Source organism: Amblyomma maculatum, chromosome 3 (assembly GCF_055883805.1).
Source record: "Amblyomma maculatum isolate TAMU_Amacu chromosome 3, ASM5588380v1, whole genome shotgun sequence".
NCBI lineage: Eukaryota > Metazoa > Arthropoda > Arachnida > Ixodida > Ixodidae > Amblyomma > Amblyomma maculatum.
Window position 1 is genome coordinate 220,750,775 of NC_139346.1, and position 26,265 is coordinate 220,777,039.

Sequence of the window (26,265 nt, forward strand, 5' to 3'; positions counted from 1 at the left end):
GCACAATAATTTTGGTCAAATTCGCAAGAGGACAAATTTCGAGGATATAGAGGGCCGGATTTTGGAGGTGCAGACAGACATTTTCTGGGACATATGCCAGTCCTGGGCCTAGAGAGCAGAGAACTCATCTTGTTAAACCTCCTTCAGTGCCTGGATTGCCCCGTTTCAGTGCCTGGATCGACATCACCTCAAGGCAGCCGACAACAAGAGTATTTTACACTTTATGTTCGCATGTTTGTGAAGGCTCAGAGGCACAGAACAGGGTATCATAGAGGAAACTTGTACAGGAAGAACTGCTGGACCTATGGCTGCAAACTTTCTTGTGTGCATTCATGGAATCACCTAGGTTTGAAAAAATTATTTGAATTAACTCCTGCAGTTAAACCTTTTGCTTGGGTCTGTCTGATCAGGATATAGCTGGGGAATGTCACTTTGACAGGACCAAGTTATCCAGAATGCTGTAACCAACCTGTGAATAAATGCATCAGTCAGGGCTTAAGATTGAGCCCTACACAAAAAAAAAAAGTAGATTCCGACAACTGCGCATTTTGGTGACTCTATGCTTGCTTTCAAGACTGCAGAGAGGTGCCGCATAACACGCCGCCCTACATCACTGCAAAAAGACAGCAGCAGCACCTCCCACAGCTCGCATACAATACCAAAGTGTAAAACAATCAACAAAGAGTCACCACTGCTGATTGAATGGCCTCACCTGTGCTGGGCAGATGGCCTCGCATAGCTTGCAGGCAATGCAGCGCTCCTCACCCGACGGATAGCGACGCAAAGCATGCTCTCCTCGGAAACGAGGGCTTAGAGGACCCTTTTCAAATGGGTAGTTGATGGTTGCAGGCTCCTTGAATAAATTGCCGACTACAACAGCAAGCCCTGCATTTAAAGATATTTTAGGAACACACCAAAAAGCATCCATCACAAGAAACTGAAGTGCGCCTAGTAGGCGCTACCAGGTCACAAGATTCTTCTTTGATGCTCGACAATTAAGAAGAAGGCTACAGGAATAAAGAAGAGGTCATTCCTTTCCAATAAACTACTCCACTTCCCCATAGTCTGCACCTTTATAAGCGTTGCCCCAGTTTGTACAATACTGAAAATTGCCCCTGTATTAAATATATACTGGAGCCCTATTTCGCACGTGGCAGGGGCTTCTTCTGAAATGCAAAACATGCTACTGATTTGAGACATTGTCACACGCATACTGACTACCCCTTTAACGGGACAGAACGCTAGAATTTAGGTCTCAAATTTTTTTGCCGCAATGGAAAGATTGATGCCTAGAATGCTTGATTCCATAGTGGTTTTGGTACAAACGCTGTAGAAAATTTTTGCCGAGAATTTTTCTATCAATGCATGCGCTCGTTTTTATGTAGTCCGATGCTGGAAACCATGAGCAGCGACCGCGATGATGGCTGGTGGTCGACAAAAGAGACGTACTGAAAACAGATACAAATTTCACTCGCCAAACAGTAATTAGACATTTTTTGCTTAAAGTAACGTCCTTTTCATTTTCACACTCAAGGCAGTTACGGCACAATAATGCACGCCTCATTGATGAAAGTTTTTGTGGGCGCTATCACCGCTTCATTCACATAATTCCAAACACTGTGGCGCCATCTAGTGGCAAAACCTAAAAGCATGCCTCTCGCGGTGCGAAAGGAGAGGTGTTTTTTATTTAAGGACGCAGTGTAGGGAGCACAAAATATAATAAAACTATGACGAGCACTCCTAGAAGAAAAAAGAAGTGTGCACTTACGAAAGTCGGCGATATTTTGCTGACATGTAGTCATGTGGGGTACTACACCGAAAGTAATAGGGTTTTTCCGCTAGATAGCACCTCAGTTGTTTTTATGCGATTTTCAATGACAAATTAAAATTGTGAAACCTCTTTTCTTTGATAGTGTAGTGCTCAATCTGCAGTATATGAGGCAAGGTCTTTTCATCTCCAACATAATCTCATGGCATATTTTACCCTGTGTTCTGTCCCTTTAAGTTTTATATTACTATTGCCAAGCTCCTAGACCATGCCAGCTTATACATATTGTCACGTCTCGGTAGAACACCAAGGAGAACCTAGCGATAGATGGTTTGAATGGTCGACCAGAACAAGTCTTGCGGTCAAGCTTCTTTCACTTCCAGGCTCGCGCTTGTCGTCTCAGATGTCATCTTTTGCGTCGTCTTCTATATGCGTCATTTGCCCCCCTCCTCAGGAAGCATCGTCTCGATGAGGTCAGTCCGAGTTGTACGGCTTCATACGCACAACGTGGACGACGTCTGCTTGTTGCTGGCGTCGCTTTGATGTCGACACCTTGTCTGGCACCACCTCATAAGTGACGTCGGTTAAACGTCGCTGGACAACATAGGGCCCGAAGTATCGCCGCAATAATTTTTCGGAGAGTCCACGGCGGCGAATAGGAGTCCAGACCCACACTTTGTCGCCAGGTTCGTACATGACATGTCGGTGTCTCTGATTGTAGCGTCGTGCATCATGCTCTTGCTGATTTTTGATTCGCACACGCGCTAGTTGTCGAGCTTCCTCTGCACGTTGAGCGAATTCCTCGGCGTCCTGATCGAGATCATCGGTGTCAGCATTTGGGAGCAACATTGCATCCAGCATAGTTGTTACTGGTCGCCCGTGAAGGAGGCTGAATGGTGTCATACGAGTGGTGTCTTGGCGTGCCGTATTGTAGGCGAACGTGACGTAGGGAAGAATTTCGTCCCAATTCTTGTGGTTCACGTCGACGTACATGCAAAGCATGTCTGCGATGGTCTTATTGAGACGTTCCGTCAACCCATTGGTTTGGGGGTGATAGGCTGTAGTTTTACGATGACTGGTGCCACTGAGGCGGAGAACGGTCTCCAAAAGTTCGGCCGTAAATGCAGTTCCTCGGTCTGTTATAATGAGTGCCGGGGCGCCATGCCTCAGGACAATGTTCTCAATGAAGAACCGAGCTGCTTCAGCGGCGGTACCCCTTGGCAGAGCCTTGGTCTCCGCGTAGCGGGTTAGATAATCTGTGGCGACAATTATCCATTTATTCCCGGCTGTGGACGTCGGAAATGGTCCCAGGAGGTCCATGCCGATTTGTTTAAAAGGTGTCTTTGGCACTTGAAGAGGGTGGAGTAGGCCAGCTGGTTTTACAGGAGGTGATTTACGGCGCTGGCAGTCTATGCACGTACGTACATAGTGTTTCACTGTCGCCGGCAGTTTTGGCCAGTAGTATCCATGCTGTACTCTAGCCAAAGTGCGGGTGTAGCCTAGGTGACCGGCGGTTGGCTCGTCGTGACACGCTTGCAAAACTTCACTGCGGAGAGCTGATGGGACGACGAGTAAATGACTGTTTCCCCCTGGGCGGAAGTTCTTCTTGTAAAGTACGTTGTTGCGAATAAAGAACGAAGGCATTACTCGGGCGAAAGTCTTGGGCACAACCGTAGTTCTTTTTTCCAAGAAATCAATAAGAGGGAGCAATTGCTGGTCCTCTCGCTGCTGTTGGGAAAGCGTTGCGTCATCTATGACACCTAAAAACGCCGTGCCTTCATCGGTCATAGTGGAAGGTTCGACCGGCGCTCGGGAAAGGCAATCAGCATCCGTGTGCTTCCTTCCAGATTTGTAAATAATGGCCATGTCAAATTCTTGTAATCGAAGGCTCCAACGCGCGAGTCTCCCTGAAGGGTCCTTTAGGTTCGTCAGCCAACAGAGAGAGTGATGGTCGCTAACGACTTCAAAGGGGCGAGCGTACAAATAAGGGCGGAACTTCATAACCGCCCATACCACTGCAAGGCATTCTTTTTCGGTTGTCGAGTAGTTCGCTTCCGCTTTAGATAGGGTCCTGCTGGCGTAAGCAATTACTTTTTCCACACCATCCTGGCGCTGCACCAGCACAGCACCTAAGCCCACGTTGCTGGCATCCGTATGAAGCAGTGTAGGGGCGTCGTCATCAAAGTGTGCCAGAACAGGTGGTGTCTGTAAACGCCTCCGCAGCTCATTAAAAGCTTGTTGCTGTTCTTCACCCCAGCTAAAGACAGCGTTGTCACGCGTCAACGAAGTTAATGGCCAGGCAATTCGTGAGAAGCCAGCAATAAACCGACGGTAATAGGCGCAAAGACCCAGGAAGCGCCGTAATGTCTTTTTGTCCGTAGGTGTTGGGAACTTGGCGACTGCGGATAGCTTTTCAGGATCAGGCCGCACACCTTCTTGGCTAACGACGTGGCCTAAGAACTGCAGCTCCTCGTAACCGAAGTGGCACTTCTCGGGCTTTAGGGTGAGGCCTGCAGATCGTATGGCCTGAAACACAGCTAGCAAACGGCGTAGATGCTCTTCAAATGTGGCCGAAAACACAATCACGTCGTCAAGATACACCAGGCATGTTTGCCACTTAAGTCCCGAGAGCACAGTGTCCATCAGCCTCTGAAATGTTGCTGGTGCAGAGCACAAACCGAACGGAAGCACCTTGAACTCATACAATCCGTCGGGAGTGACGAATGCTGTCTTCTCCCGATCCCTCTCATCTACTTCTATCTGCCAATATCCACTTTTCAAGTCCATTGATGAGAAGTAACGTGCATTTCGTAGGCGGTCAAGGGAATCGTCGATGCGAGGAAGAGGGTACACGTCTTTTTTAGTCACTTGGTTGAGCTTGCGGTAGTCTATGCAAAATCGTAAGCTGCCGTCCTTCTTTTTAACAAGCACCACGGGGGAAGCCCAGGGGCTCTGTGACGGCTGGATAACGTCGTCTCTAAGCATTTCGGCCACCTGGCGCTGAATGGCTTCGCGTTCTTTCGGAGCCACACGGTAAGGATTTTGTCGAATTGGGCGAATCGATTCATCCGTAATGATTCGATGTTTTGTCAAGGGCGTTTGGCCGACCCGTGATTCGGAAGCAAAGCAGTCTCGAAATTGATCTATGAGATCCAAAAGGCGGTCCCGTTCTGAAGAAGACAAATTTGGACTCACATCGACGATGGTTACGGGCGTCTTGCTCATTGGCTCTTCCTGTTGCAGTGAGAAGCAGTGCTGCGCATTTAGGATGCTGTCGAAAAAGGCCACAGTTGTGCCTTTCGGAATTTGCTGACGCTCGTCGCTGAAGTTTGTCAGCAGCACTCCGGTCTGTCCATCGGTCAAGTTGACTAGCCCCCGAGCTATAGAAACACCTCGGCTTAGTACCAGGGTGACTGCCCTTTCGGCGATTCCATCGCCGGTATGCGCCACGTCGCACTTCACTTGAACAAGAGAGCATGATCGCGGAGGTAATGTCACCGTCTCCTTGGCGACGCGTAAGGGCATCAGTGGTACTTCCGCATAACCAAGGTCTCCATTATTCTTGGTGAAGGCAACGACGCTATCTCGAATGCTGATTACAGCCCCATGAAGGCGCAGAAAGTCCATGCCCAAGATGAGGTCTTTGCAACAGTCAGGGAGAATAACGAAACTGCCGACAAACACCGCGTTTCCTATTGCTATCCGGGCAGTGCACTTCCCTGTCGGTGCCAGTAGCTGACCCCCAGCACTTCTAATTACTGGCCCAGTCCATTCGGTTCTTACTTTACGCAGCGTGTCAGCCAGTTTCTGGCTAATAATTGAAAAATCCGCTCCGGTATCCACTAGAGCATGTACCTCCAGCCCGTCAATAGAAACGGCGAGGTCAGCACTAACAATTTCATCCAGGTTGTTCGTCTTTTTCGGCATCTGCGGCGGAAGTGCAGCAAGGTCGGCGCTGTCAGCTTCGTCGTCGGGGCTGCTCATCTGGTGCGGCATTTTCGGCGGTAATGTAGGCGGCATTTTCGGCGGTAGTGCGGCGATGTCAATGTTAATGTTAACAGCGGCGTCAGAAGCACAGGTTGTCGGCGGTTGCGGCGGTGGTGAGGGGTTTGGCATTTTTCGACTGGTTGCAACCTCCCCTCGCGAGGTTGCGGCTGTTAGTTTCCCCGGTGAGGGCTCGGGGACCGCTGTCCGCTAACGTCAGCAATGCTACGACGCATTGGCGAAGGATAACGCTGTGGTGATGGGGAGGAGCGGCGGCGGAAGCCCCGGGACTTGTTTTCCCTGCTGACCGGAGGATCGTCCTCGATTTGGGCAGTGTCGGCATTGAAGTGTTGGCGAGCAGAAGCAGGCGGAAAGGCTTGCCCCTCTTCGCGGCAGCGGCAGTACCGACACACGTGGCCAGGTTGTCCGCAGTAGAAACAGAGTGGCCGGTTATCATAACTGCGCCACCTGTCAGTTCGGCGTGGTTGAAAGCGCCTGGAAGGCGCCCACTGAGGTCCATGGAAGAGTCGCGTCTCCTGACGGCTCGATGAGCTCGGTGGGGCGTAGTCTGGAGGCGGGCGACGAAGGACTGCGGCATAGCTCTCATGTTGCTGCTCCTGGTAAGGTGCAGGGACGTCGGCCGTGAAGCTGACTGGTTGTGGAGCGTGGTATGGCTCCGAAATAGCTGCCGCGTTGTCGACGGGGTGAGACTGGTTACATGGTGCAGACGGTGATAAGGCATACCGAATTTCATTCCTGACGGTTTCCACAAGGGCCTGTGATGACTGAGCCTTCGTAGCCGTAATTCGCTGGAGCTCCTCAAGGACAATTTCTCTAATGAGGTCCCGAAGAGCGGTCCTATCGGTTGCATTCAGCGCCGCCGCAGTCGTCGAAGCACAGTTAACGGGTCGGTTGTACTGGCGGCACCGGTCTTGTAGGGCTCGCTCTATAGCAGTAGCGTCCTTAACGAACTCTCTCACCGTTTTAGGTGGGTTGCGTACCAAGCCGGCAAACACCTGTTCTTTTACACCATGCATGAGATGCCGTAGCTTCCTTGGCTCACTCATATCAGGGTCGGCACGGCGAAAAAGGCGAGCCATGTCTTCCGCAAACATAGCCACGCTCTCATTTGGCTTCTGGATGCGCACTTCAAGCAGGCGCAGCGCATTGTCCCGTCGGTCAGTTCTCGCGAAAGTGTCGACCAGCTGGCAGCGGAAGTCATCCCATGTGGATAAGCTGGCCTCGTGGTTTTCAAACCACGTTCTAGCATTATCCTGAAGGGCAAAATAAACATTACAAAGCTTCTGGTCTGCGCTCCACTGGTTTATCTTGGCCACTCGCTCAAACTGGTCGAGCCAGTCCTCCACATCTTCAAACGCTTCCCCGCGAAAGCACTCTGGCACCTTGGTGTTCTGTAGAGTCACCGGCGTAGGGTTGGTATGTGCCATGGCTTGGGAGGTCTGAGGAACTTGAGCGTTTGAGGAATCGTTCGGTAGGTGACTGTACTCCGGCGCTAGGCCTAGAAGGCGGCGGCTAGCACGATGGACAGGCGTGTCGACGTTTGGGATCCGCTGTGGACTGCCGGAAGGAGTCCTATGCATACCCCAGCGCGCTCCACCAGTGTCACGTCTCGGTAGAACACCAAGGAGAACCTAGCGATAGATGGTTTGAATGGTCGACCAGAACAAGTCTTGCGGTCAAGCTTCTTTCACTTCCAGGCTCGCGCTTGTCGTCTCAGATGTCATCTTTTGCGTCGTCTTCTATATGCGTCAATATAAAAGCAAGTTAACATCCTCCACACATTACACTACAGCCAGATACAACTACCAAAGTGAATGTACCTCAAAGGAGGCCCTGCAACCAATGATAATCAGTGGTTGATTCCCTTGCAGCTGCAAGGCCACTGGAGTGTCACACTAAACGGGGACTGACCTCAAACCCATGAGATTCGGTCAATGACCCTGGCTGGAGGGTTTTCTTTAAAGGTGTTGGATCGGACTACAATATTTGTTGACCACATACACTCACCAAGCTAACGGAAACTTCAGAAATCACAGTAACAACTTTTGCAGCTAGACTTTTTCTCAAATGATAAAGTGAAAAGAAAGCAAAGTAGAAGAGAAAGGAAAAGCACATAACACTAACAAAGAGAATGAAATGAATAAGAAATCAGCACTAACAAACATTAACATGACAATGCCATCACAACTAATTCGAATTTCGGAATAATACAAACTGCTCAGAAGTTGCAAACAAAATGTATCATGTACAATGAATGTTTCGTTGCACAAGACTTCTGAAGTAAGGAACAAAATGTGTCCAGTGGTGAAGTGTGTGAAGCCTCTGGTGGCTTTGGTTTAGTTCATGGGGTTTAACGTCCTAAAGTGACTCTGGCTATGAGACGCTGTAGCGGAGGGCTTCAGGAATTTGGACCACCTGGGGTTCTTTAATGTGCACTGACATTGCACAGAACACGGGCACATTGCTTTTGGTTTCCTTCACTGGAAAGTGGCCGCTGTGGCCAAAAGACGAAGTGGAGAAGAGGTGAGACAAAAGAGGAAGAGAGAGTGGAAGGAAACAGGTGGCAGAAGGAAAACTGCTAGGGAATGTGCATGCACAAAAGGGCTTTTTCACACAGACTCCCCAAACACTGCGATCACCAATCATTCGAGAGGTGAGGAAAGTGACGAGAGTGCACATGTCCCCCTGTGACTGCTAGACTAGATTGGAAGAGTGGAGCAGGAAAAATGTGTGTCCCATGGCAACTGATAGCTGGATCAAGCCACCCCCACTCGCACGGTTTGAACCAATTAGTGGCAGTAGCTGCTTTGTTCAGGGAGAAATACACTAATGCTGACGCCCATGCTGTGCCACATGAATCGCATCGACCATCTGTGACTTTGTATCAACGTAATACAACCTGGCGGTCTTTATCTCTGTATTTTTGGCTCTTGTTAATTTCTCTCAAGGCAAGCTTGGGTATGTTGTAACGAAAAAGCAAAAAAATGCACAAGACGATCACAAGAAAAGACCAACTGGGTCTGATTTCTGCGGAACTTTTGACCAAGCACTTCATAAATATCCCTCGAAAAATATAATGTATTCATCATGGGTGACTTTAACATTAATCTGCTTAACATGACCAATCCTATCAGTATCGACTACACGACCTGTTTCTACAGTTATGGTTACACAAATTTGATTAACACCCCTACACGTTGTACTGACCACGGCTTGCGTTCCTTACTTGATCACATTCTCTCCAATTTTCCCACCGCTCCTCAGGTTGGCATAATAGAGTGTGATATCACTGATCATTTTCCGGTATTCTTTTACCCACTATCATCTCATGGTATTAACCACAAGTCTACACAGAAATTAGTTTTCAATAGTGATAAATACATTGAAACCATATATAACACCGATCTTTCATTCATTTTGGGTATCTCGAATCCAGAAGTGGCTCTTCACGAGCTGTCGACTATAATCGTATCAGCAATTAATAAATGCTCGTCACTTCGTTCATCCTCGCGAAAGTATGATACACCTCTTTCCCCATGGATAACTACTGCTCTCTTAAACTCACTGCGGAAAAAAGAAAACATGTATAAGAAAACTAAACGCCAGCCATTTAATCTTAGTCTTAAATCGCGATACATCAGGTATTCTAGTATACTATCACCTCTTCCAAAAAGAGCTAAACGAAGCTATTATGAAAACTGTCGTGTTTGCGCGTCGTCGATGTAGAAAAAACGTATGCGCTACTGTTAAATTGTTAACTTCGTTTATTCACTAGATAAGAGGGTGCGACCAGCGTCGGCCGAGGCGTAGGCCGAACTGCCGGGCGAAGAACGGAGGGAACGGAGGCCGGAGATGGGAATGGGGCTTGTTTCCCAGAACTAGAGGAGAGTGAGGGAGCCCGCCATGATGGGCATCCCGCTGTGCGCAGGCAGGCGGCGAGTCCTCCCGGCGAAGCGCGAAGAGGGGTGCGGGCCTGTTCATTAGCGCGCACTGCTCCAGTCACAACAGAACGGACGAGCACAGCACTTGGAACACAACACTTCCTTCCCCCTTAAAAAGTTTCCTGATAGTGTGCAGGGGGTCGGCGAGGACGCGTGGAGACGCGCTGGCTCTGTGCGCGCAGGGAAGGACCACATGTAGGCTGGATGTTGCCCGCTGTGCTTTGTAGGTCTGCCCTGGGTGCAGTCTTTTCTTCTGTGGAGAGATGCCAGGCTATGTGGGAGAATGGTTCAGGTGTCCTCGCTGCTGCCAAACCGCTCTCGGAAGGCGTCGTAAATCCACGCAGCTGGTTGAGGTGTCAACGTGCCACTGTTCCATGTATGCTGACGAGCCAAGAGCGCAGGCCTATGCGTCTCACAACAGTAGCTTCCTCCCAGAGTGGTTTTCTGAGAAACTGGCGGGCGAGGACGCGCTGCCCCTCAACAAGTGTCCCGCAGCGCGGAATCGGTTTTTCTTCCCAGGTCGTCTCTGTTTCTGGCTCGGGGGGAATAGCTGTGAACTGCATCCGCATTTCGCGCTAGAACATCATTTTCGCTGGGGTCTGGCCTGTTGTGTTTTGTACTGTTGTGTGCTGCTTTAAAAGAAAACGTGCAAGGTGGCGCTGCAGTGACCCTGTCTGGTCTCTCTCAAGGGCACGTTTTAGCTCGGCCACGTAGCGCTCGACTTGTCCGTTTGTCACTGGGTGGTAGGGGGCCGATGTGACTGATGAGATCCCGTTGTCGTGATAAAACTTGAGAATCTCTGCAGATACAAACGTTGTCCGACACTACCTTGCGGGGAATTCTGAACGTTACAAACAGTGATCGGAGGTTGTCAATGACTGCTGCCGAAGTCGTCTGTCGCATTTCCCTTATTTCAAGCCATTTGGTGTAAGCCTCTACGAGCACAAGGAAAGTGTAGCCTTCAATTGGGCCTGCAAAATCAATGTGCAGGGAGTGCCAAGGTGTGTGTGGCTTTTCCCATTCTGGGAAAGGAGCTTTCGGCGGATTGCTCCGGCTGCTTTGGCAAAGCTTGCAGTTTAGGACTGTTGTTTCAATGTCGTGGTCAATGTTAGGCCACCACATATAGCTTCTGGCACACGCTTTCATGGTAACGATGCCCCTGTGTCCGGCGTGGATGAGAGAGATAGCTTGTGCGCGTAGCTCTCTCGGAATCACAACTCGGGATCCTAATAGGATGCAGTCGCGGTGGGTGCTCAACTCTGTAGCTCGCCTGCGGTAAGTGTCGAAGTTATCCCCTTTGAGTTTGTGCACGTTGCCTTGTTGAACAGTTGTGTAAACTTGGCGTAGAGTTGCGCACTTCTGCGTAGATGCTGCAACTGTGCCTGCTGTAAGCGGAGGTTCTGGCAGTGCTTCGAACATAAGAACGTCTCCGGGCGGAGGCGGTTCGTCAACTGTTTCGTTCAGTGGCAGGCGGCTTAGCGCGTCGGCATTCTGATGTTTAGTCCCATTGCGGTAGACCAGATCGTAGTCGTACGCTGAGAGTTTGATGCACCAACGTGTCATTCGCGGAGACAATGTCGGTGGCATAGGCTTTTGTGGCCCCAGAATGCCCAGTAGCGGTCGGTGACCCGTTATAAATATCACCTTTCGGCCGGCAATGTACTGGTGTAAATGTGCCGCCGCATAGAGGATGGCCAGCCCCTCTTTGTCCAGTTGCGCGTGGTTGCGCTCCCCTTGTGACAATTTACGTGAGGCGAAGGCAATCGGGGCCTCCCTTCCTTGGTCATCAGTCTGCGAAAGAACCGCGCCGACTCCGTAAGGAGATGCGTCGCAAGACAAAAGCAGTGGCTTCCTTTCGTCGTAGTGGCTGAGGACTGTACACCTTCGAAGCAGGTGTTTCAGGGCGTCGAATGCTTGCTGATGGCGTGGCGACCATGTCCATTTCACATCTTTCCGGAGCAGCTGGTATAAGTCGTTGGCCACAGTAGCTCTTTGTTCTAAGAAACGGTCATAGAACGTTAAGTCCGAGAAACGCCTGTAGCTCCTGCTTGTTTGTTGCCCGTGCTTCGGTGATCGCTTGCACCTTGTCTTCGGTCGGGTGGATGCCTTCTGCATCAATTCGGTGTCCCAGAAATTGCACCTCTGACACCGCAAAACAGCATTTTTCTTTGCCTAAAAGCAAATTTGCGTTCACTAGTCTTTCAAGAATGTGCTCCAGGCACGCTGCATGCTCTTCCGTGGAAGCGCCACTGATTATGACATCGTCTAGGTAGACACAAACTCCTGGGATTCCTTGAAGTACTGTCTCCATGATCTTTTGAAATATGGCTGGGGCTGCAGCTACGCCAAAGGGCAATCTCTTGACCTTGTACAGGCCTTTCAGTGTGTCGATTGTCAGTAATTCTGACGTCGGTTCGCTCACCTTCAGTTGTTGATAGGCCTGGGTGAGGTCTAGAGTGCTGAAGACTCTTGCGCAGTGTAGTACACTGAACATTTCTCCAGGTGTCGGCAGAGGGTAAGACGACGCTTTAGTCGCAAGATTTACGGTGCTCCGGTAGTCTCCGCAGAGGCGTATGGTTCCGTTCTTCTTGCGAACTACAACCAGTGTTGTGGCCCATTGCGAATGTTGTGTCGGCTAGATGACACCTTTGAAAGGGAGTTGGACAAACTGGAGCAGCAGCTCCAGTTTGTCCAACTCCCTTTCAACGAAAGCTCTGAGAGCAAAGGGCCTGGCCTGGCCTTCAAAAACTTCGGTTGCACGCCGCTTAACAACTCCAGTGTGACTGGTGGCCCTTTATTTCCTGGAATCTCTTCAGAGAATACTCTTTCGTATTTCTCCTGCAATTGCTCAATGACGTTGTGGCTCGGCGTTTGGTGTATGCCGCATATCGTCACCCCTAATGAAGAAAACCAGTTTCTCCCTAGAAGGCTTGATCCTGAGCCCTTCACAACAAGGAGAGGTAGCGTATGGGTCTGGCCGTTGTAACAAACCCGCACGTTCGCAGAGCCCAATAGTGACAAGTTTTGTCCTGACCACGTTCGCAGGTGCGTGTCGTCTTGTTGCAAGGGTGGTGCGTCTGATGGCCACGAAGTTCGGAATGTGGCCTCACTGATCAGAGTACGGGCTGCGCCTGAGTCCACCTCGAACTTAATCAGTTTGTGGTGTACTATAACTTCGGTAAAATCTTCGGACGCGTGCCGAGATTCACGGTGTTCAGGTCGTACAACACTGATGATACTGCTGATGTTGCTCCGTGGGCATCAGATGGCGGCCTATTCTCTGAGGCGTCTACGCTGTGGTTAGGCTGAGAAGGCGACTTTAACTTGGCAAGCTTCCGCTTCGTAATACATGCTTTCTCAATATGCCCTTGCTTGTGGCAAAAATTACACGTGGCTGACTGGTATCGGCATCCCTGGGTGTTGTGTTGGCCGTCACACCGCCAGCAGCGTTGTACATTTTTGACCGATTTTGCAACAACAGAAGGTCTGCGTACCTGGTTGCTTGTTTGATGTATCGGCTCGATGTTCTGGCGCATCTCTCTCTGCTGGTGACTGGCGCTCTCCGCTCGCACGGCGATGTCGTAAGCTTTGTTAAACCTGAGGTCCCTCTCAGCGAACAGGTGCTCCTGTAGTGACTCGTCACTCAGTCTGCACACAAATCTGTCACGTAACATGACGTCCAATGGAAGCATGGTGGTGTTAGCAGATGCTGTGTCTTCATGCTGCCCGGTAGCTGTCCTGGCTCTGGTCAGCGTCCCAAAATTGCAGTCAGCTGCAAGCTTCTTGAGCGGTGCTACGTAGCGCTCACAGTTTCGCCTTCCAGCTGATTTCGTCGTTGGAAGCGGGCTCGGCTGTAAACTTCATATGGCCTCGGGTCGTAGTGCTTCTGAAGGGCTGCAACGATGTCTTCGTAAGGCACTTCCGCTGGTGTGCTTGGCTGAATAAGGGCGCAGACAGTGTCGTAAGTCTGCTCCCCGCACAGCGTTAGCAGGTTGGCCCTCTTCAAGGCTGGGTCTGTGATGCTGTTAGCCTCGAAGTAGAACTGGAGGCGTCCAACCCACGATGACCAAGATGAGCCGTTGAATTCTGGTATTAACCCTCGCAGCCATGGTTTGTCAATAGCGTCGCGTAGCGCGGGTCAAATCCACTTCCTCATCGCCACTGTTGTGTTTGCGCGTCGTCGGTGTAGAAAAAACGTATGCGCTACTGTTAAACTGTTAACTTCGTTTATTCACTAGATAAGAGGGTGCGACCAGCGTCGGCCAAGGCATAGGCCGAACTGCCGGGCGAAGAACGAAGGGAACGGAGGCTGCAGATGGGAATGGGGCTTGTTTCCCAGAACTATAGGGTGTTGCACAATTAGAAGCGCGATGTAGAATGCTTCTCCCAGCTAAACCGCGGAATCCTCGCATTTCAAATTTTGCACATAGATGATATTTTGTTGCTAGTATTTATTAATACCAAATTTGTTTGGAGTACTTGCCTGATTCGATCAAAAGAAGTCAGATGTTCCCATCTTATGCGGCGGCGACGACGCCAAACGAACCGCTGCCCCAGCGATGGTACTGGTGGCGCCACCTCATGCTGCTTACAACTTAAACCTTCTGCCAAAACGTTCGCCCCCTCTTTTTCTGCTACAAAGTTGTTGTAAGCAGCATGAGGTGGCGCCACCAGTACTATCGCTGGGGCAGCGGCTCGTCTGGCGTCGTCGGCGCCGCATAAGACGGGAACATCCGACTTCTTTTGATTGAATTAAGCAAGTACTCTAAACAAATTTGGTATTAAAAAATACTAGCGACAAAATGCCATTTCTGTGCAAAATTTGAACTACGAGGATTTCATAGTTTAGCTGGGAGAAGCATTCTACAACGCGCCTCTAATTGTGCAACACGCTGTAGAGAAGAGTGAGGGAGCCCGCCGTGGGGGGCGTCCCGCTGAGCGCAGGCAGGCGGTGAGTCCTCTCGGCGAAGCACGAAGAGGGGTGCGGGCCTGTTCATTAGCGCGCACTGCTCCAGTCACAACAGAACGGACGAGCACAGCACTTGGAACACAACAAAAACCAATTATCCAAGCAATCTAATAATTCTAAACGAAAATGGCAGCTTCTTGATGAATTTTTGAACATTGGAAAGTCACCCAATGTAGTTAAATCTATTTTCCACAACGGGGTCCTTTTAACTAATCCTGAAGTAATAGCGAACACATTTTGTAATTATTTTTTCAGCTCACCTAATTATCCTTTCTTTTCGTCAAGCACACCTTCTCTTGAGCGCTGCCCCCATTTTTTCTTTCTCACCCCAACTTGCCCAGAAGAAATTATATCCGTAATTAATAACCTAAAGATGACCAGTCCCGGCATTGACAACATCCATGGAAAACACGTGAAAATTATCCGATCTATGCTCGTACCTGTTCTCAGCCACATCTTCAATCTTGTTTTTTTAAGTGGCTGTTATCCGCGGCAGCTCAGGATAGCGAAAATAATACCAGTGTTCAAAAAAGGCGATCCCGCTATGCCAAATAATCATCGACCAATTGCCATTCTTCCTTTTTTTGACATATTTTAGAAAAATTTTGAAATAAGGCTGTCAGGATATATTGAAAAATACAACATATTGACTGATACTCAACACGGTTTTCGACGCAGACTATCTACAGATACTGCTATAGCTTCTCTCATAGATTATATCAGGCTTGCTATCGATAAAGAAAAGTTTTCAGGTGCAGTTTTCATTGATTTTAGCAAAGTATTTGATTCCATCGATCACTCCATCTTGTTTCAGAAACTTGATTCATACGGCATATCAGGGCCTCCACTAATGCTTTTGAAGAGCTTTCTTCATGACCAAGAGTACATAGTCTGTATTAATAACCATGCATCTAATAAAGCTTTCACTAACATTGGGGTTCCACAGGGTTCTATTCTAGGCCCTGTATTGTTTCTACTCTACATTAAAGGTTTACCATCCTGTTTTAGGCATCGTAATAGTACATTATACGCAGATGACTCTACTATGATCACATCGCACCACGACATTTACCAGCTGATATCTAACCTTCAAAATGACATTAATTCTCTTGAGCATTGGTGCCATATTAACCGCCTTACTGTGAATGTTACTAAGACTTGCTTTCAAATTTTCCATCCCTCTCGGAAGTCATTGCCCGTCTCACCACTGTTAAACTTCAATTCCACTGCCATCGCGTCGCAAGACCCGAATTTTGTTTCTAGGTGTTGTTATTGACCCTCACCTAAAATTCCATTATCATATAGTGGAAACTTGCAAGAAATTTTCATTTGGGTTACGCGCACTAATCAAAGCCCGATCCTTTTTCCCAATCCACACGTTACTATCACTTTACTACGCTTTCGTCCACAGCCACTTAAACTATGGCATTTCATTCTGGGGTAACGCCTATCATGTTCATCTTTGGCCATTAATAAAACTGCAAAAGTACGCCATACGCATCATAACCTCCTCCCCTCGAATGTCACCGTCGCACATTTTGTTCATGAATTTAGATGTTCTACCCCTCTCGGCTCTTTATCTTTATAATATCGGTATTCTATTCTTTAGGATCCTTCACCATCAGTTCCCATTCAGCATATTTCCTCCCGGCATGATCAAAAGCAACAGCGTTACATGGTTCGCTCTACGTAATAATTTTCTACTACCTAAGGTTAGTACTAACTACGGGAAACAAGGCCTTCAATTTTCGTCATATTCTGGAATTCTTTGAATTTCGACAAAGCAAACATTTACACTTTCTTTGCTCAAGTTTAAATTAAAAAGTGTTCTTCTTAATTTGTGATTTCTTTATTTACCTTTTTGTCGCGGAATTCATAAGTGTTTTTGTACTTTTTTCCGTATTCTGTTTTTGTATCTAAATCTGTCGGCAATGCACTCTTTACTATGTATTTCGTTATTTATTTTCAGTGTTGCTTCATAAATTTTCTTACAATAATATTATTCTTTATGCTGCCTATCGAAATCTATTACCATGGGAGGTCCCACCTGTGGTCATGTACCATGGGACTTCTTGCTGTATACTCTTGTAAGTTCTTTTTTAATTCAAAAATAAACTTTCAACTTCAACTTCAACATAGGACTAGCGCTGGTCCTGAGTTGGTCTTTCTTATGAGCATCTTCTGTGTGGTATTGATCTTTCATTACAACATGTACCATCTAAGTCTAACAAGCTTTTCTAAACAAGGTTGGGTATGACACAAATATCCAGAATGGCTAGCAGATCAGATGGTAGACCATGAGCAAACTGACATGAAATGGGTGCGAATTTTCACCCACCTCTCGAAAAAAAGCTACACTGTTATAAAGTCAAATGTGCTATCGTAGTGGGCTGCTGCCAAGAGCATGTGTGAGAATGGCACAAACTATATATTTGAATACTTCCCTATAAGCAATGAGCATTCACTAGAGGTACAACGATCGCTTAATAAGCCAGCGCCCCTAAGCGAACACTGATGACAGTATTGCAGGATCACTCCAACGTCAGCGTAGTAGACTAGGTTGCACAAAGTGAAACCAAAGGCATCCCAAGAGACAATGCGGGGATAAATAAGCATTTTCACAGCATTGCATGGCTTACAGAGTGTTCTTCTAAGCTCTTTTATTTTGCAGAGGAAATCTAGGCATGCTTTCCTCTGAGATCACAGCGGTATGCATGCCTCCAATAATCAACTTGCAGCCATGCTTATTCATTAAAAATGTCTGCGTAACATGGGCTTAAGGATACTTTGTGAAAATGTCTAGCACGTGGCTTGTACAGCCAATACGCAACACATGGCCAGTGTTACCGTTGCGAAGGACACTTGATCACATTTGCCATGAGAACATAGTTACAGCGTATTTAGCATATTTACAGTGCGAGAATGCTATAACTCTAGCGATGGCACCAAACATGAGAGGGCTGTTGGAGAATAGTTGCTTTAACATTGCTTAAAAGGGAACAGCGCAAACACCACACAAAACAAGGAACGAATAACCCAGGCACCTGCATTGTTTGTTCCCCTCTTTGTCCTGTGTTTGCACTGTTCCCTTTTAAGCGAACACCGAAATACTCCCTGTGTCCTGAGGCCGCAGTGCTGCCAAGCAAAAGAAAATGCAAACATGGTGGAGCTTGTGCTGATCACGCCCAATGTGAACTTTTAATCACCAACCAGTCAAGCACATGACTGTAGCTTTTCTGGAGGTAGAGAATGGTAACCAGAGCAATTGGTGGACATAGAGGACAACAGTGAATGAACAGAGTAATTACTGATTATTATAAGGCTCAGGTGAAATTAAACGTTACAAATGGCCAAACATTTTATTCTAGCAAATTTGAACCAGTTGATACAAGCCGCAATGAATTTTGCTAAACCATTCCGACCACTCAAGATGCTAAGAGGAGATGGGTCATATGTCGACAACGAGTTGTACTGCTCCAGTACCAAACTAACCATGCTCTTTTCAAGCAAGGCATAAAATAAATCACACCAGCATGAGCCCCTAAAGTTATTCTATTTCTGTAGTTTTCCAGCAAGCACCAACTTTCACAGCGATTCATGAATGACGGTTTTTTTAGGACAGTGCATGATGAATAAAATTTTTCCTGTAAAAATGTGTCCAACAGTAGAGTGCCTTCCTTGTGTACCATTGTTTTCTGAAATCCACATGTACTGGCTATCAATAAGGGAGGCACTGTGGTAGGTTCATAAAAGAGGAGTGAGAGTCGAAGTAGGTACTGAGCGGGGTAAAGGTTGGGAAAGAATTCCAGAAAAGACTATAACTATAGCGATCTCCTAGCGAGAGGTCTGTGTTATTTTAATAACGCAGCAAGGGGTACCACATTAATGGTAGCAAAGCAAGAACTACGCCACAATCCAAACACTTGTCACAAGGCTTACAACATGCAAAATTCGTTCAGTAAGCAAAAATGTATTCAGGGACTGCAATTCAAAAGCAAGCATATAATTCAGGATCTACCTCTAAACAACTCCGTGATAAAGACAACTTGCGCTGCCGTGTCCACGTTCTCCTTAAGGCTGTTGCCAGGCTCAGCAGGGTGGACTTGCTTGTAGCATAACCGGGCGTTCGTAGTAGACAGCGGCCTTGAACATCTCCAAACAGCATTGGTTACTGCTTCATTCAAAATTACACAAATGCACGGGCAGTTCAGAACCAAGATTTCACAACTTTCACAGGCTGCGTGCTGGAGCATACATTGCTGCTGCTACATCGATGGCGTTTGGTTCCAACATTAACGGCACGAATCAATCTTTAAAAACTTATGCTCTTGTCTCTCTTTCTCTCTCTCTTCATTTTTTGCTTTAATGCCACGATCCGAATCTGGTACTTAGGGCAACTGAAAGCATACCGGGTGCACGACAAGGTCGAGCAAGCGAGGACTCAAACGATGACAAACTGAGCGATGACAAACTGAGCACATTGTAAGGGGTTGCGAAGCATACTTTGGTAAATACTTATGAATATTTCGTTCCATACACGCGAAGAAAAACATGATGTACAGGGAAAAAAGAAAAATTTGTTTTTCATACCTAGAGGAACATTTCGTCTGCACAGCGAAGCCATGTTGGGTCGCGCTCGGATACACCTGAACTTGCAGAGAGCCGGCTCCGTGAACTGCGCATGCGCGCACAGAACCAAAGTGGAAAGGAGGACGCGTTGATTCTCTCGACGGATGTGACGTCAAACAAATTTTAGTATTTGCTTTTTTCTGGAAATGAGCCTCAAACCCAGATGCCAATTACCCCGTTTCGAACCACCGCACCCGAGCAAAAGCTGGCGCGCTTTTCGGGCAACGGGTGCTCGCGCCTTGCGAGCCCTAGGTCGCTTTTCATGCGTCGGCTTGTTTTACTTTGCGGGGCATCATCCCGATAGATGCAAATTCGGTGAAAATCTGATTCAGTTTGTGGATTGTTGCCCTAAATTCAACAGCGTAGCCTTCGGTCCTGTCCCTGGCCTGTCTGCAGCCTCCGACTACGGTGAGTCGTACGCGAATGATGGTGTTTCGTACATGCCCGCGAGCTCTAGGTAAAGCATTTGTCGGCGTTCTGCTACCGTCTTGCAGCTTTTTTAACGAGTTTTTACACGGCAGTACAGCTATGCGGTAGTCACAATTACTGACGCGGCGTAATCACGCGACAGTCTCCGGGCGAAGGCATGTGGAGACTGCATAATGGTGCCGATCCCGTTTCTTCGCGCTTGAAACAACCGTTGCATACCTGCTGCTGTGCACCGATCAGTCGCCGGTTGCTGTTGTCTTCGGGGTGCACTGGGGTATTGGGACGTACGCGGCGACTTACAGATGATGTGAAACTATTTGTGAGTCGAGAGTCACGGAAGTTTGTAATTTGCTTTTTTTTTTTTTTTTTTTTAAGATTCTTCGTTTGTGGTCTAGTTTGTTTGGGCAGTAGCATGCATTTTGGTGTGGTGCGCCAGCGTGAACGCGCTGGTTTATGATCAGGAGGTTTTATTGCCTTCCTCGCAGCTTCAGCAGATAGTGGCTGGGCCCATAGAAACGGTCGCGCTTCCGTCAAAAAACTGTCGTAAGGTATTTATCTATGCGGCCCATACGTGGTGCTGCAGTGCAAGAGGTCAGCTTCTTTACAGTGTCGACGAAGTGCTAAAGAAGGGGAGTTGCTGGCTAGCTGAGAGATAGTATAAGTGTAAACTGGCCCAGTGCGAAATGAGCCCCGGAGTGAAACGAGCCTACTGGTCAGCATAAAATTGCTACAAGATACGGGCGTATACCCGCACGAATTTATTGTGCTTATATGCTCACACGTTCCACTGGTCGAGTACTCACATCGGTGCATGCAGCAATGAGGGTGACTCTTCGGCTATCATAGGTTCTTGCCCATGAGAGTATCTGCCCTTTTACTACGAAAATAACTGCATTGGTAGCACTCGCTGAGCTTGTTTATATAGACTTAACACTTCGATTGCATGTCGCTACCGCAGGGTTCCCTAATATATATCTTTTGCTTGCTCCAACAGCGTCATCATTTTGAGAAAACTGGGAATGATAGCAGAAACAATGCCTCCATAAATAGTGGGCAGCGCTTGGCTTCAAGCTTCTGTCAAGGCCATGGACAGCTTATTTGAAAACAAAGCAATAATTAATCTGAGGTGGTACGTTTTGTTGAGGGGAGTGAGGCACCGTTGCATGTACAGCCTTTGTCAAAAGTGTAGAGCCCGGGGAAGGGGGGGGGGGGGGGGGGTCCGCTTCTGAGCCGAATAGTGGCACTGATGTAGAATTAGTTGAGGCCTTTCCCACTGAAGGGGTAGGACAAAAATCTTCTTGCCATCAACAAAGTTGGAATACCGGAAATTCATTACAAGCCGCAGGAACTGGCCCAGAAGCAGACCCCCTGGGCTCTACACTTTTGACAAAGACTGTGCCTCGTAATCCTGTCAAAGAGCTTGGCAGTTGCTGCTATAAGCACTCTTGATTACAATTCCATGCAAGCCGCAGCATATTCCGCACTTACTGCACACATGATTTACCTTAGTCTCTTTGTTGCTATTTCAGTGTTTTGCAAGTGTGCTAAATATTTGTATTTGTGCTAGCATTGACTGCTAGTCTCGTTACTGCCTTTTTCCTTCTGCGGCAGGCACTCTCACTTGCTTTATTCAAATCAAATTCTACTGTGAGTGAGTTTGCTGAATTTATGCAAACTAAATGTAATTGCTGTATTACTCTCATTTATTTGCATTTACAGAGGCAAGGAATACTCGGGGCCGACGTACGAGTTTCCTCCTCCAGTTGGATTCCGCCGCTACCTCAGTAGTGCAGTGAGCTGTAACTGGTGTGACCAAATGGACACTCTCACTCCTACTGGTTTAGAGCGTGCTCCTAGTTAAGTTTAAAATATCTTGCTTGCAATGTATTTAATCTTGTTGTGGAGTATTGTCACCCTTGCATTTGCTGATATGTTATTATTTGGAAAGCATTCAGAGTGATTTTGGACGCATGATTTGCAGTGGCGGGAGGTGGAGAAGCACAAATGTGCGACTGCAATTTTTTGCCTCTTTAGTTTTCAGCCTTTAGAATTAAAGCAACAGATTGATATGTGAACAGGCCTGGCATGGATTAAAGAGTTTGTCATATACAACAACACTTGACCCTTGCGGGGGTAACACAGCTGTGGTTATCTGAGCAAAAGTTCTCTGTATGTGATGGTGTCCGAAACACGGCATTGTCTTAAGTAACTTGGCATGGAATCGGCCACTTCTTGCATTCTCTTGACAGCATCTATTGTAATGTGTGCTAGGCGACATGCCTTCGGATCTGTCTGCAGCAGTTGCCTTGATGTATCAAGATGGGGTGGTTGTTGCGAGTTGGAAATTCCTATTCTCCAGACTACACCAATAAAATGCAGTGAAGCCAAATACCAGGAACCAATGTGTTATGTGGTTCATTGTGAAGGCTTGCCATTCTCGTAACTTTGCCAAATTGCTAGAAACATTATTTTTAAGCCCGGTCTTCTTTTGCTCATAGCACAACTCATTTCGTGCATTTGTCAACTTTTTGTGGTTTATGGTTGGCACATTTTGCAGAGGGTGACAAAATTTGAGCTGGTGTGCCACGAAGGTTAAATATCTGTTTATTGAACTCTTCTCGGGAAGCTACATGCAAATACTGCCTAATGTGGCTGTGAGGGCTTTGCACTTGATTGATGTACCGGTGCATTACTTGTGGCAGCTGGTCTACATTGTACAGGACTGCCACTTTGAGGAGCACCAGCACTGCTATGAAGCAGATTCCCAGCATTGTTCCTGGTGGAGGCAAACCACTGTAGATGTCCTCATTCCAGTGCAGCTTCAGCCAGTGAAGTTTCACAATGCCCGTGTTGGACAAACAAGAGGCCTATGAACTTGAGCATTTCACTTAGTCATTTCTTCTAAACATCCGTCAAAACAAGCAGCCTGTAGGTTTCCCCAAAATCCCTGTACAATCATATTTTTATTTTTACAAATAGTTTGTATAAGCTGGAGAGCCTTCACTCAAGTATACACTAGGTTCCTATCTACGTGAAAACTACACGCTTGTGTGCCAGTGTCAGCAGATCGTTGCTAACGATTGTGGAAACCCTCCTAAACAGAGATAAAACTGAGGACATGCAGCGATCATGTGTACATACTCAAAAGCAAGTGGGTACGGAAACTATGTGCACCTTTGGCCACTAGTTGGCATTACAGGTGGTTGTAGTACCTGAATCGCTAAAAGCTGAAATCAGAGCTTCTTCTGACAGACTCTTCTGGCTTCTTTGCTGCTAGTGCGATAAAAAAAATCTGTAGCTGAAGTTGCTGAATCACACAATTTCAGTGTTTTTTGTTATGCGGCCTGACATGAACATTTCTTCATCTAAGCTGCCACCATTCTTCAGATACAGATCGCTTGTGTGTCACCACTTGGTGCGATGTTACTCTGTGTCACCAGGGGTAGAGACAGACAATTGGAGGAGGAGGATACGCTACAACAGGACATGTACTTGCAGACTAACAGGAAAAATAAGGAGGCCTTAGGAAAGCTAAAGAATAGGGTAAATGCCGCCATGAGGCTCACTGAAAGAATCTCCAATCTAAAGAGAGGATTGCAGGAAAAGGAGTCAAGTCATTTGGTACAGGCATTCGTGATCAGTAGAACAGTTTATGCGACGCCTTGTATGAATATGGACGTGACGGAGGAAAACAAGGTGGACGCTATGATTAGGCTGGCGTATAAGGCGGCCCTTGGGTTACCTAACATTGCTTCTACCGAAAGTCTGTGGGATTCATCATCATCAGCCTGATTATACCCATTGCACTCTCCCATATTTCTCCACTTAACCCGGTTCTGTGCTAGGTTGCATCCGCTTCACCCCTGCGAACTTCTTAATCCGCCCATCTAACTTTCTGCCGCACCCTGCTACGCTTTCCTTCCCTTGGAATCCAGTTTGTTACCCTCAGCGACCATCGGTTATCCTCTCTTCGCACTACATGTCCGGCCCATGTCCATTTCTTCTTAATTTCCACTAGAATGTCGGTAACTTGAGTTATTTCTCTGACCCACTGTGCACGCTTCCTCTCTCTTAATGTTACCTCTACCATTTTTCGTTCCATAGCCCTCTGGGTTGTCCTCAACTTAAGTAGAACTCTCTTGGTTAGCCTCCACGTTTCAGCCCCATAGGTGAGTACAGGTAAGATGCAACTGTTGTATACTTTCCTCTTGAGCGATAACGATAAGCTGCTAGTCATAATCTGCGAGTGCTTGCGAAATGCGCTCCATCCCAATCCTGTTCTTCTTGTTATTTCCTTTTCATGGTCCGGATCTGCGGGTACTGCCTGTCCAAAGTAGACATATTCGCCTACTACTTCCAGTACTTCGCTACCTAATGTAGACTGCTGTTCCTTTCTGAGGCTGTTGAACATTACCTTAGTCTTCTGCATATTGATTTTCAAGCCTACCTTTCTACTTTTCCTGTCTAGGTCATCAATCATTATTTGCAGTTCATCCCCCGAGTTGCTTAGCAAAGCAATGTCATCAGCAAATCGCAAATTACTGAGGTATTCTCCATCTACCCTTATCCCTCACTGCTCCCATTCCAAGTCTCTGAATACTTCCTCTAAGCAAGCTGTGAATAGTACTGGGGAGATTGTGTCTCCTTGCCTAACACCTTTCTTTATCGGAACTTTGTTACTTTCTTTATGCAGAACTATGGTTGCTGTGCAGCCACTATATATATCTTCCAGCACTTCAACGTACGGCTCGTCTACCCCCTGATTTCGCAATGCCTGCATCACCGCCGAGGTTTCAACTGAGTCAAATGCTTTTTCGTAATCAATGAATGCTATGTATAAGGGCTGGTTATATTCCGAGCATTTTTCTATCACCTGATTGATGGTATGGATATGATCGATAGTAGAGTACCGTTTCTGAAGCCCTGCTTGATCCTTTGCTTGATTGCAGTCTAAGGTTGCCCTGATTCTATTAGCGATTACCTTAGTAAACACCTTATACGTAACAGACAGTAAGCTGATTGGTCTAATTTTTAAGGTTCTTAGCATCCCCTTTCTTATGAATGAGGATAATGTTTGCGTTCTTCCATAGTTCCGGTACTATCGATGACACCAGGCACTGCGTATACAGGGTAGCCAGTGAAGAACTTAGTGATAGATACTGATTGATAATGATAGTGACAGTGATGATAATGACAAAGATTACTATGATGTCATGACTTTACCAGGCGACTCGAGCACATGTGAAAGTTAACCTGATCCAGTCGTCAGTGCAGCACCTTTCATTTGGCGTTTGCTCTAACGCCACATGACACAGCATACAAAAGCAGACGCAGTACAGCAAGCATCAGCAGCATTTCAAATTGGTTTACAGGAAAGAAAAGGCGTATCTCACACTTCTCCGCGAACACCTGAACCGAGCCATAATGAAAACGAGGAAGGAGGTGCCATAGTGGAGGGCATCAGACCACCATGCAATAAAGGCTTTCACCTCATTGCTCTTTAGTGGTCCAAAGTGCCCCTAGAGTTTTTACTTTTTGCTCGTATGAGCATTCAGTTCAGTGCTGCATAGTGTGATGTTAAAAAAGCACTAGTACCAGGGACCGATGCATTTGTCACCTGCAGTCGCTCATTGCGACCTTGGCTGTTCCTTTTATGTTATTTTGTGTTTGTCATGACACATTCATGTGTTACCCCGCCGGGATGGCGCAGTGTAGGGCGCTTCCTAAGGATGCGGGATCGAATCCTGGCCTCGGCGACCGCTTTTCGAATGGAGGCGAAAGGCAAGGCGACCGTGTGCTGTGGAATGTCAGTGTACGTTAAAGAACCCCAGGTGGTCGAAATTTCCGGAGTCCTCCACTACAGCGTCTCTCATAGCCCGAGTCGCTTTGGGACATTAAACCCCACAAACCATTCCATGTGGTTCTGCCAGATATACAGTAACTTGGCACTAGCTAACAGAAAGTCGCTGTAGAGAGTAGTGATGTGGTACTAGCTGGTATTATATTGCGCAGGGCCACTCTAGCATTTTTTTTTTTTCCCGGAAGCTTAAATGGAATTCTTTTTGACTGGGGCAGAAAAGTTTCGCAATTTGAACGCCCGTGCTCTTCTCTAGCGTTGCTCTGTGCCTGCACTTCACTGCAGTGCAGGCTTGAGCCAGCAGCAAACGTATACATAACCAGCGCTGCCAGCTTTGGCGAATTAGTCTGCTCGAGGTTGCGGTTACAGAAAATAAAAATAAGCATCAAGATACCCCGCATGCTCACTTGAGATGCAGACTAAAGGTCGTTCCTGCAGGAAGCATAATCAAATTCAGATGTGGGTTTCAGTTTGAGCACAAGCAGAGTGGTGAGTGCTTTTCCACATTAACAGTGTTGAGCTGCCCTTCTGCCAGGAAGTGCTCTTTGCGAACTGATAAGTACAGTAGAACCCCATTACAGTAAAGTCACCGGGACCGGCCAAAATCTTACTATATCAGTTGTTAGTGATGACACGGTCCTGAAGATACTATCTCGTAATTAAAGTC

General features: G+C 47.4%; 1 protein-coding gene across 2 annotated transcripts in view; it reads right to left on the reverse strand.

Moving 5' to 3' along the window:
* Window positions 1–26,265, reverse strand: part of ND-23 (NADH dehydrogenase (ubiquinone) 23 kDa subunit) — an 81,601-nt gene that overhangs the window by 37,246 nt on the left and 18,090 nt on the right. Inside the window, exons 2-4 of one of the 2 annotated variants that reach the window (XM_084599663.1) lie at window positions 19,274–19,318; window positions 18,702–18,857; window positions 713–885 (exon numbers count right to left, since the gene is read on the reverse strand). In XM_084599663.1, the coding sequence (XP_084455789.1) occupies window positions 713–885; window positions 18,702–18,857; window positions 19,274–19,307 (363 nt within the window). In that variant the 5' untranslated portion in view covers window positions 19,308–19,318. The remainder of the gene's footprint in view (window positions 1–712; window positions 886–18,701; window positions 18,858–19,273; window positions 19,319–26,265) is intronic. The other variant, XM_084599665.1, reaches the window with a different exon arrangement.